Raw genomic sequence first — 12,500 nt, 5'->3', positions numbered from 1 at the left:
CGCCGTCGCCGCTGCTGCTGCTGCTGCTGCTGCTGCTGCTGCCGTTGGTTGCTGGTTGCTGGTGCTGCTCCGATGTTGAACTTCAGTATGTCTTGGCAATTTAGATAGAAGAGACTACCTCTTGCTGAGGTACATCCATATATATATATATATATATATATGTGTGAATACATATATATATATATATACACATATACACATAAGTATATGTAGACTCGTGCGCGTGCGTGCGGTATGTGTGCGTGTGTGTATGTGTATATATATGTGTACGAGTGTGTGAGTAAGCGTGTGTTGGGTTTAAATGCAGCTAGACGTTCAGCTTAATCTTTTTGGATGAACATTGCGGACTACGACGTTTCAAGTGAATGAAAATATTTTATTGTTCCAGCAGGTGTGGTGTTTTTGATTTTGTTCGATAAGTGTTGTTATTATTGTTGTTGCTGTTGCTATTGCTGTTGCTGTTGTTATTGCCGCTGTTCTTTTTCCTTCTTTCTTAATGTAGTGTTCTTCCTTTTCTTTTTTTCTTTCTCGGGTTTTTTTTTTCTTTTTCCTTTTTTCTTCTTTCGGAACACATACATGTGTGCCTTGAAATCTGTAAGTGTCGAATAGCGGGGTGTATTGGTTCATTTTAGTGGCTGCCCCTTGAGTGTACTTCCTTTGTTCCTAGTATTTTAGATCGTCCTAAGAGAAAATAGTTTGGTTTCTCTCTCTTTTTTTTTTTTTTTTTTTTTTTTTGATGCAACAACGAGCAATCCTTTTTTTAGAAGTGTTTTTGGAATGGATCTTTTTTTTTTTCTTTTTTTTTTTTAGCGAACAGGACTCTCAGGAATTTTTCTTCCCTTCAGGTTTTTTTTTTCTCTCTCTATCTCTCTCTCTCTCTCTCTCTTTCGGTTCATCGCAAAATTAAAATCATTCGTTTGGAAATCATTGCGAGTGAATCACAGTGTAAATATAATTTTTTTTTCATTATTCCTTTTCTTTACTGAATCGATCGGAATCGTTTAGTAAATTTTTTTAACGTTTACGAGTGATCATTCTCTTTTTTTTTTTTTTTTTCTTCTTCCTTTTGATAGACGCCTAACAAGAGATCAAAATCATTCAATAATTTTCCTCAATGAATAATTGATCCTTCCTTTTTTTTCTTTTTTTTTTTTTTTTTTTGTTTTTTTTTAGATCATCAATCGTTCCCTTCTTTTCCTTTCCCCTCTCCTATCTATACCTCCTTATTCCTATGAACACGAAGAATCATCAAGTATACTTTTTTATCTCTTATTTATTTGCATATCAAAGTCACATGTTATTCATATTTACGAAAGACACAACTCCCTGCTAAGTGCCAAGTGCTATATTTGAATAGACATTAGAAATATATTCCAAGTGTAAAACACATTGGGTTAGTCTTTATCTATATCTTAGAGCTCACCTAGAGTATACAATGAACACGTGTTTAAACGACACCATGAACGTATACTCCCATGTCCAAAAAATATACTAAGTAATAAGGAATGATATATATCTTATGATTAACTGATTGGGATGAGTTTCTCCGGTTAAGTCGGACGATCGATCGAGACTGATGGTCGCCGTGACTGAACACAGAATTACTCTTAAGGTTTTGTCACGTGTTCAATATACGACTGATAGTAACAGTACATATGTATACACACATACATACATACACGCATATAAATATATATATATATATATATATATATATATATAAACAAATGTATATGAGTATAAGAGGAACGAAGTGAGCGAGCGCACGAGAAAGAGAATAAGAACTAGTAAGAACTATACAGTGTGTACGGTAATTACGAGATAGCGTTTGCTAAGGACTATTTATAAACTAAACTAAGCTAACAGACGGCCTTATTTCTTCTGTTACATTATCCTTGTCATTAATTCTTAGAATGAAAGTTCTTTCTCTGTTTCTCTCTTTCTCTCTTTCTCTGTCCATCTATCTATCTTTCTTTCTAATCAATGTAAAGTCTCTAATCAATTAACAAATTAACAAAGTTGATAAACGGTTGGTTAAGTTTCATATCGTCGTATCAAAACACAAGTGTCCATTTTTTTTTCTTTTTTTTTTTTTTTTTCTCATAAAAAGATAAAACATTTCTATTAATCTGTTTATCTATATAATATCTGTCCATCTATCTATCTATTTATCTATCTGTTCATTTATCTATCTATCTAATTAATTTATTATCTCAGTCAGTGAGAACGAGCGAAAGAGCTTTTTTTCTTTCCTTTCTTTTCTTTTTTTTTTTTCCCGGCCTGTTATCATTCAGCCACGTTACGATTTATTCGATATTTGCTTTAACCTTTTACGCAAACGAGATCAGCGGTTTGTGGTTAGACAGAGAGACATCAGTCAACTTGTGTTTTCTCTTATCGATAAGGAAGGTTAAACTAATGGGGAGGGATGGGGGCAGTGGTGAGAGGATAGGGAGGTTGGGAGGTTAACTCAGCCGGTGGATGGTCGATTAGATGGGGCAGGGGGAGGGGAGAGGATTGAGTAATATTTTCCGACGTAATTTCTTTTTTCATAATTTTCTTTTCATTTTTTTTTCTTTTTTTTTTTCTGTAATCGATTGATATCCATGACTTTGATAGGAGAGAGAGAGAGGGAGAGAGAGAGAGAGAGAGTGAGAAATACATTAGAATGAAATAGACGGTATGAAATAGTATTTATTTACATTTGTCATAGTTATTGTTTTTTAATTCATTCAATTCGACTCGTTTATTTGTCTAAAATTTTTTTTACGCCTCTTCAATGTACAGTAATTTCCAGTTCCGGTAACAAAGTTCCGTTTGTTAGATCGGAGATATGTATATATATATATATATATATATATATATATAAATATATATGTGCATGTATATATATATATATGTGTAGGAGCATTGACGTTACTATCATTTACCACGTATTCCTCTGATGAATCATCGACATTATTGTCGTTTAAATCATGTCCGACAGTGAGACTGTAAGTTCCTTTTCTTCTATTTTTTTTTTTTTTCTTTCCTTCTCTCTCTAAAAGTGGAATGAACGATCGCAATCCATCGAACGATATTTTACTCCAATATTATTATTTATTTATTATTTATTTATTTATTTATTTATTTATTTATTTATTATTTAAAAGTTCGTCAATGATCTGTCGTTAAGGGAGATGTAATTTTATTATAAAATTCGAAAAAAATGAAAGAAGATTTTCGACGTTCCGTTTTTTTCTTTTTTTTTTTCTTTCTCTTCACTGTTAATTCGTTTTTTTCTTTTTTTTGAAGATGAATCTATCCATTGACATTTTTTTTTCGGGACTTTGAAATGTTCAGAAAGATTCTCTCGTTTCTTTTTTTTTTTTTTCCTCTTCATTTTTTTTCTTCGCTCGTGTTTGCGCTTGCGTGATCTATCTATCTATCTCTCTCATTTTTTTCCTATTTTTTTTTTTTCTTTTTCTTTTTCGAAACGAATTCTCACGTGGTTTCTATTTTTAACATTGTTTCCTAATCAATTTTATGAATCATAGAGATAGTACATAGTCAATTCATTGATCAAAACCTTTTTTTATTTTTTTTTTTTTTTTATTTTTTTTTTTTTAATGTATCATAGTAATTCATAAGATTTCTTAGGATTTAGAAATTTCATTTCTTTCTCTAATACGAATGAATAAATTTATCTTTAAAACGAATCGACGTTTGCTCTTTATTCTCGACAATTAATTCTTTTTTATTTTTTTTTATCTAAATCAAAATTCAATGATTTTACGTTGATCAGATGAAATTAGAAAATCTTCATTCGGATTTATAGATTTGTTGTTGTTTTTTTTTTTTCTTTTTAATTTTTTTATTTACTTTATTCTCATTTGTATACCCATACACGTACACACACAGAGAGAAACAAACACACACATACATACATACATACATACATATATATATATATATATATATATATATATATATATATATATATATATTTATATATTTTACAGGACAAATCTATGGGATTTTTATACGATTAGAAAAATAAATTTGGATGGAAAGTTTATGAGATTAAAATTACTGATCGATCGATAATATAAATAATAAATTTGTGAAATAAGAAGAAAGAAACGAAAGAAGGAAAAAAAAAGAAGAAGAAGAATTTGTGAAATCGTTTTATGAACTGTACGATAACGATTTGCACGGTAAGATCGAAACGAGTTAAAAGTCAAATTATATAATCACGGAGTGGTTGACAGTGTTACTGATGTAGCTACATCATCGATGACCTTCATACTTTTCTCGTTCTATCGTCTACGTTCGCGACAGATATATATGAGGAAGGAGATGCGTTTGACATAGGGAAATTGAAGATTAAAAGAAAAGAACGAGGGAATTATTACTTGATAACGTTGAGAAGAAGAAGAAGAAGAAGAAGAAGGAAGAAGAAGAAAAAAAAATATATAATCGCTGAATAGGAAGGTGAATTTTTTTTCTTTCTTCTATCTATTATGTTTACGTTATGTGTTTGTATTTGGTTTTTTTTTTTCTTTCTTTCTTTCTTTCTTTCTCTCAAGGAAATGCAAGAGATCCTTTCTATCGATCAAGGCTGAGCTTTGTGATCTTCAGTGATTGAAGAGGATGACGGTCACTTATACTGCCGAGGTCGCTACCTGTCGTGGTCTTGGTTGCTTCCTTAAATTATTATTAAGGTATTGGAAAATTAATTGTTTTCTTTTTACCTTTTTTTTTTTTTTTTTTCTCAATCGACAGAACGTATATACGAGACGTTGAGTTTGAAAGTGGACGAAGTTCATTATGTGAAAAGCAAAATAGTTAAAGCTAATTCTTATTGTATATTAACATAGAATTTATGTTTTTATTTACCAAAAAAAGAAAAAAAAAAATACTAATAATAAAAAATAGAAACGAAAAAATAATAATGGACGTAACACTTCGTTGATATTATAAAAATTATTATTAATTAATTTCATCAATTTGAGATTAATATGAAATAGAAGTTTTATTGATTATATCTACATATATATATATATATATATATATATATATATATATATATATATATATATATATATATATATATGTTTATTCTTTTACTATTGTTTATTATTTATTATTTATCGTTTATTAAGAAATAAAAGATTTGTAAGTAATTGATTCTTAAATAATTATCGTAAACAAATAAGAATGGGAATAATTTTTTTCACGATATTGCATTTATTATTTATAACAGAGCATTATAAGAATTTTATTATTTTAATATTGATGAAATTAAAAATTTTTATGCGTTCATTTTTAAATAAAATGTTATCGTAAATAAAAATCACGAAATTAATATTTATTATTTCGAGATTAATCATTTGCGATGGAAAGACGTGCCACGCACGTCGAGATCCTTCTGTTACCGGAATGCCAGCGACGTGTTACACACGTCAGGCGATTGTTGCAGAAAGAAACATGACGTGCGTGGCACGTCAACCGTGAATTTCTTCGGACTTTTTTTTTTTTTTTTTAATTTAATTAACACACACGCGCATATATATATATATATATATATATATATATAGCACTCATTTACTTAATAAGAAATGAAAAATTTTAACGTAATAAATTTTTAGTAAAATTATTGTAAATTTTGTAAAAATTTGTTAAAATTCAGTAAAATTTCGAGTAATTTTATCTATTCGTAGAAATTTAATTATCAATAATTTTCACACATACATACACACACATACCTGTATATATATGTATTATTTATTAAGAAATTAAAAATGTTTAATTGATGAATAGGCCGATAATAAATGGGAAATCATGTCGCGTGCTTTTGCCATCATGAATTTCTACGTATGTATATATATATATATATATATCTTGCTCATACTCGTTCCACGAGTTTCGATAATTAATTCCACGGTTATTATACAAGGATTGATTTAACGAGCGTTAAAACGTCCATCCATGTTATTGCCAAGTACTATTAAACACAAAAGTAACATTGTATCGTCTGTCATTTTATAAATCACATTTTGCGTTAAAAGAAAAAAGACAAGAGAGAAAAAAAAAAAAGAAGAGAAGAGGAGGAAGAAGTAGAAAAAAAAGATTGCCTGTCGTATTGTCATTCTAAATACAATGGTAGACTGTATTTAATGTGTTTTCAAGTAAAATGATCTTTTGAATATTAATGAGTACAAACGATCGTTGATCTTTCAGTAAAATGAACGATCTTACTGTCACAGAGCCGTAATTTCATTACGTTTATTCAATTACATTTATTTTTTTTCTTTTGTTTTTTCGTTTTTCTACCTTTTTTTTCTTTTTCTTTTCTTTCGTTACGCGCGAACGCGAAAATAAAAAAAAAAATTCGACATACGAAAGTCCGATAAATTTCACTTGAAAGGAAGAAACGTATTAATAAGAAAAAAAAAAAAAAAAAAAAGAAAAAAAAAGAAAAAACCCCCCCAGAAAAATGGCGTACAAATTCGTTTTGTATAATTTATGATTAGGGCCTTCGAACTTTTAAATTCGTCCCTGATTGGATTCTAGATTTCTAAACGAAAGAATACCGATCGAATATTTCATATTATTTGTTCAAACAGAGAAAGATAAGGATGACATGCAATCTTTATGTATAATACTCTATTTGTATGAGTGATATACATGTATATATATATATATATATATATATATATAATATGTGAAATTATATTCAATTTCAAGGACGTAGCATGTTTGCACGCGTCACTGAAAAATTGTTACGATTTCTATCATTCCGACGCAATTTAATGAATATTCTCGTATGAAATTTTATTAAAAAATAACATAGAAACAACACACACATAGGCACAAACATACATTAAATAAAAGTTCGTTTAATACTTTTATTTATTTATTTTTTTCATTTTTCTTTTCTTTTTTTTTTTTTTTTTTTTCTTCTTATAGAAATAATCGCAGATGTGTGACATTTCAAATTGCAAGAAATTTCTGTGTGTCATGCTAAGTGCAAATACATTATTATATTTTTTCAAATGATAATAGATAAGCACTTTTCTCTCTCTCTCTTTCTCTCTCTTGGATGATAAGAGACCAATATAATAGTTTCGTTATCGTGTAACAATAACTATTACAGATATTATTAAACGAGGATCCTAATCGCGTTTTCATTTTTTTTTTCTTTTTTATTGTTTTTCTTTTTTTTTTCTTTTTTTTTTTTACCCCTCTTCAATAAAAATTAAATTGACTGAATTAAAGGCTAATGATTTCTTTTTCTATTTCTTTTTTCTTATTTCTTTTTTTTTTTTTGGATTTTCTGACACGCGCGCACGCGCATACCATGCGCGCATTATCACGATAAGATCTTCAGATATTAATCAAAAGTACGATTTTAATTCTTTTTTTTTTTTTTTTTTTGTTTTTTTTCATCTACTAAAAAGAAATATTATATCTATTATCAGTTTCAAGGATCTTTGTTAACTTGTCAAGGTCGAGTTAATATATAGAACAAGTATATAAGTATACATGCATTCGTGGAACTGTACGATCGATAAACTTTGAAGAAAGTTTAAAGAAGTCTGATTTTTTTCTCACTCATTCATTCACTCACTCATTCATTCATTCATTCATTCATTCATTCATTCTTTCATTCTTTCACTCACCCACCCACCCACTCACTCACTCACTCACTCACTCACTCATTCATTCATTCATTCATCCATTCTTTTTTTTTTCCTACAGATGGAGAGCAAGTATATACAAATTGGTGTGGTTAGACCTGGCCTTATTTTTATTCATTTATTATTCATTGTCAAGTATCTACCGATTGATACTGGATGACGAACAAAAGAAAATATTTGAAGCTGTTGTGGCCTATTGCAATCAGTACAGCGATCTTATACCGTTGTCCTTTGTATTAGGATTTTATGTTAGTATAGTTATGACAAGATGGTGGAATCAATACATGGTTATACCTTGGCCAGATTCTATAGCTGTATTTGTATCGGCAACTATACACGGTAACGATGAGAGAGGTCGATTGATGCGTCGTACTATAGTCAGGTATAATAATAAAGAACAATAATAATAATAATAATAATAATAATAATACAATTAAATTATTTCGAATAAATGATTCATTTTCCTTTTTCTCTCTCTATCTCTCTCATATATATATATATATATATTTTTTTTTTTCCCCTTTTTTTTCCTTTTCTCTTTCTTTTTTCAGATATGTATGCGTTTGCTTGACCTTGGTGTTAACGAACGTCTCACCAAGAGTGAAAAAACGTTTCCCAACGTTAGAACATTTCGTCGATACTGGATTATTATTGGAGAATGAATTGTCAATATTTCAAAGCTTAAATGCCAAGTTTCCTAAGCCCAGTAAACATTGGTTACCAATCGTTTGGGCTTCGAGTATAGTTACAAGGGCTAGAAAGGAAGGTCGTATACGCGATGATTTTGCTGTTAAAACATTGATAGACGAGCTGAATAAATTCCGCGGAATGTGCGGAAATCTAATACATTATGATACCATAAGTGTACCATTGGTTTATACTCAGGTTAGTAGGTTAAATATGAATAAATGATTAGATCGATTATAATAAATTCGATTGATCGTTTTAATAATATTACATTGTTTTATTATTTTTAATAAATATTATCATTTGTTACAAGGTCGTTACATTGGCCGTTTACACGTATTTCTTGACAAGCGTTATGGGAAGACAATGGATCCAAACGTCAAACTCATCGACCATCGACGTTTATTTCCCTGTATTCACGACGCTACAATTTTTCTTTTATATGGGTTGGCTCAAGGTCGCCGAAACATTGATAAATCCATTCGGCGAGGACGACGATGATTTCGAAGTCAATTGGATAATAGATCGTAATTTGCAGGTATTATTATTATTAAATAATGTAAATTGCATTCGTTTAATTATTTTCTTAATCTCACGATTTGATCCTTTTTTATTCCTTCTTTTTTCTTTTTTTTCTTTTTTTTTTTTTTTTCTTTTTTCCTTTTTTTCCTTTTCTTTTGGATAGGTCAGTTATTTGATCGTCGACGAGATGCATCACGAACATCCAGAATTAATAAGGGATCAATATTGGGATGAAATATTTCCAACTGAATTACCTTACACTGCGGCCTCTCAACAATTCCGCGAGGAACATCCAGAACCATCGACGGCTGGTATACAATTGTCAGCCGCCCAGCAAGAACTTCAACCGTCCTCCGTTAGAATAGACGAGATGGTACCGGATTATCAACAAAAGTTTCGTAATGATGTTGCCGACGATGCCGTATCCGGAATACATTTTACTGCTGACGGGAAATTGTCCAGGTAATTTGAATAGATAAAAAAAAATATATATATATATATATTAAAAAAGATAAAGATAGAGAGGGGGGAGGAGGGGAAATAGAACACACTTGAAACGCGTTAAAAGCACGAAAGAGAGAGAGAGAGAGAGAGAAAAGGAATGTTCTAATCGATAAATTTGCTAACAGAAGTGCTACCACTGCTAAAATACCAAGGTAATAAAGTCACTCAAATAGGATGTTAATAGTATGAATCATATATTTGTTATACGAGGGTAAAGTTATTAAAGATGAACGTTTATAAATTTTAGGAGTGCCAGTAGAGTGAGTAATCGTGACCGTACATTTAACACTGGATCAACGCCAAGTAACTTGGATGGTTCGCTGACCAGGGTCAACAGTGTAACCAGTATGTTAAAGAGATTGTTCAGTAAGGAGGATAGACCGGATGGTGGTACATCGAGTGGTAACAAAACACCCGGTAGAATTCAACATTCTAGTTCATCAGCATCATTGCAAACAAGAGTACACGGTAAGATATCATTGATCCACATTGATCAATGATAATATTATCATTTAATGTGTAATTTGTTTATTTAATTTCTTTATTTTTTTTTTTTTTTTTTGTTAAATCGATTGTACATCAGCTGGTACAGGTGGCTCGACCAAGATCGGTGTTATCGAGGAGGTCGACGAACAAATGACTATGACATCAATGAGACCAGAAAATAGGCCACATGTACAAAGTATATTTCCGCAAGGACCGCCACCAGCTAGTGCACCGGTTGACGTACCTGGTTCTGATCATAACAGAAACAGAGACATCTTTTCTAACAGTGCACCTGCTACCACCGCTCATTTAACCATCGCTGATGGTAACAATGGTCATGATTTCGAGAACGGCAATAAATATCCTTCGAGTGCTAGGTCAATTTTTTTTTCATAAATGTTTCCTATTCTTTGTCTTTCTTTCTTTCTTTCTTTCTTTTTTTTCTTTTTTTCCTTTTTATTATATAAATTAAGATCGTGCGTGGCACGTATGTATAATTTTGTTCTGTTTTATTTTGATTTGTTTGTTTGTTTATCATAACGAAATGTATTATTATTCCTCATTGTTATTTGTTTTATTGATTTTAGGAGAGAGAGATCTAGCATCAGTTACGAACCTTCAAGAAGTTATCAAAGTACAACGATTGGCGATGGTATGATCAGCCCAAGAAGTTCTATATGTTCGACGAATAGTAGTTCCGACGACGAGTTTACTAAATTAAAAATAGAAAGGGAAAATCAAAGACGTGAAAAGGCATTCAGACGATTGGCAAGAAGTATTAGCGGCCATGGTAATATATCTCACGAGGCAAAGAATTTAACAGAAAATGAAGTACTTTTGTTAGCGGAATTAGCGGACGCGTCGAGACTATCGTTGGTACCAAGAGATAATGACGATAAGGAGAACGAAATTGCTAAGGTTTAAGTGAATCCTTATGTTTAGCTGATTTTTCTTTTCTTTTCTTTTCTTTCCTTTTCTTTTCTTTTCTTTTCTTTTCTTTCCCTTTTTTTTTTTTATTATAAACTTTCACCTCGTAATTTGTCATGAAATCGAGAGTGTATGTTATTTTACTTTGATGTGCGAGTGAGTGAATGAGTGAGTGGATGAGTGAGTGCATGCGTGGACATCCCTCGCAATTAATGTAATCGAGTGTGTTGAGAAAAAGAGAGAGAGAGAGAGAGAGAGAGAGAGAGAGAGAGAGAGAGAGAGAGAGAGAGAGAGAGAGAGAGAGAGTAAGAAAGAAAGTTTTTATTAACATTCCGATAAAAGAAGACAAAACATTTGTAGCTTTGAGATCGTATACTGACTTTAATGGCGGCTAGTATCTTCAATGAGATTTATTAGAGTTACTAGAAATTACTTTTTAGTAGCTTTTTCTCTTTCGGCTGTGTACTGACCCATATATATATATATATATATATATACACACACACACACACTTTATGATTACTCCAAAAAAAAAAAAAAAAAAAAGGAAATCATTTTCATAATAGAACGACAATAATTAAGGGAGAACGATGCCACGTGTGACTTAATTTTATATGTTAGTTTTCTTATAATCAATGGATCATTAATATTTATCGAGTTTACGACATTGTTATTTCTTCTTTTCGTTTTTTCTTTCTTATTTTTTTTTTCTTTTTTTTTTTTTTTTTCGTTTTTCTTTTTTGGTTTTTTAACGCACAACAACAACAAACGAAAACTATTACGTCAACGATTATCATTATCTAAGTGCCTATATTTATACAGTGCCTATGAGGATCAAATAATGGCACATAAAATACTCCGACGAAAGAAATTTCATTGATATTTCTCGTACCGTAAAAATATTTAATGGCTTTGTACATTTGTGAAACAAAACGATCTTGTTTGAAGTACACTTTGCAATTTTATTAATTAAGGATGAAAATTGTCTATGAACTTACGTACTGTGTATTATCACGAATGGTGTTTTACATCATTGAGAAAAGAAGAAGAAAAAGGAGAAGAAGAAGAAGAAAAGACAACAAAAAAAAAAGAAAAAAAAAAAAAAAGTAAAAAGAAAGAAAAGATAAATAGAAAACGTTCCCTTCCTTTCGACGTAACGACAAGAGAAGAAATCTGGTGTACATGAACATTCCAAAGATAGAACAATGGAAGAGAGGGGTTCGTTTGTAATTTCTCTGGTGCTACCAAATACACTTATCTTTTTTCCAGTATTAAGTAAAGTAGCTTAAAAAAAAAAAAAAAAAAAGGAAAAGAAAAATAAAGCAAAAAAAAAAAAAAAGAATACAACAAACGAATATATCTACGTCTGTCTATCTATCTATCCATCTATTTTATTCCTGATAAATAAAAAAACAAATTTGCTCCTAACAAATACAAATTGGAAAACAGCGCTGACGTAATGAATTGGGGTGATATAAGATAAAACAGAGCGCTGCGATCGCCGATAGATGTCAGGGTGATCGTTATCGTTCGGCAATGTTCGTGATCATTCGTGTTACGTTCGGTAATAGTCGCGGCGGCTCGCGGTGCGGATTCGTTATATTCGTAGTGGGGGTCATCAGTGGGTTGCCGTCGGCGTGAGGTGGCGGCGGCATCGTACGCGAGGATAACGCAGAGTGGGGTCGATCGAGA

General features: G+C 30.9%; 1 protein-coding gene and 1 long non-coding RNA gene across 9 annotated transcripts in view; one reads left to right on the top strand and one right to left on the bottom strand.

The window, feature by feature from the left end:
* LOC124432533 overlaps nt 1–1,600 on the bottom strand; it is a 2,001-nt gene extending 401 nt beyond the window's left edge. The window contains exons 1-2 of the long non-coding RNA XR_006944289.1: nt 1,312–1,600; nt 1–1,229 (exon numbers count right to left, since the gene is read on the bottom strand). The exon at nt 1–1,229 is cut by the window's left edge and continues 401 nt beyond it. This is a non-coding gene — a long non-coding RNA (uncharacterized LOC124432533). The remainder of the gene's footprint in view (nt 1,230–1,311) is intronic.
* The window catches only part of LOC124432531 (bestrophin-4-like), a 12,128-nt gene extending 652 nt beyond the window's left edge, over nt 1–11,476 (top strand). The window contains exons 1-12 of one of the 8 annotated variants that reach the window (XM_046981565.1): nt 1–129; nt 308–391; nt 4,002–4,473; nt 4,569–4,703; nt 7,744–8,064; nt 8,234–8,567; nt 8,683–8,907; nt 9,055–9,353; nt 9,521–9,547; nt 9,643–9,863; nt 9,979–10,258; nt 10,469–11,476. The exon at nt 1–129 is cut by the window's left edge and continues 652 nt beyond it. In XM_046981565.1, the coding sequence (XP_046837521.1) occupies nt 4,633–4,703; nt 7,744–8,064; nt 8,234–8,567; nt 8,683–8,907; nt 9,055–9,353; nt 9,521–9,547; nt 9,643–9,863; nt 9,979–10,258; nt 10,469–10,805 (2,115 nt within the window). In that variant the 5' untranslated portion in view covers nt 1–129; nt 308–391; nt 4,002–4,473; nt 4,569–4,632 and the 3' untranslated portion in view covers nt 10,806–11,476. Of the gene's footprint in view, nt 392–2,974; nt 2,994–4,001; nt 4,474–4,568; nt 4,704–7,743; nt 8,065–8,233; nt 8,568–8,682; nt 8,908–9,054; nt 9,354–9,520; nt 9,548–9,642; nt 9,864–9,978; nt 10,259–10,468 lie in introns of those variants that run through there. The other 7 variants (XM_046981570.1, XM_046981569.1, XM_046981567.1 and 4 more) reach the window with 7 other exon arrangements.
* Nucleotides 11,477–12,500: the final 1,024 nt, after the last annotated feature.

The sequence above is a fragment of the Vespa crabro genome, chromosome 25 (assembly GCF_910589235.1).
Source record: "Vespa crabro chromosome 25, iyVesCrab1.2, whole genome shotgun sequence".
Lineage (NCBI taxonomy): Eukaryota > Metazoa > Arthropoda > Insecta > Hymenoptera > Vespidae > Vespa > Vespa crabro.
This window is presented reverse-complemented; position numbering and strand designations above follow the sequence as displayed.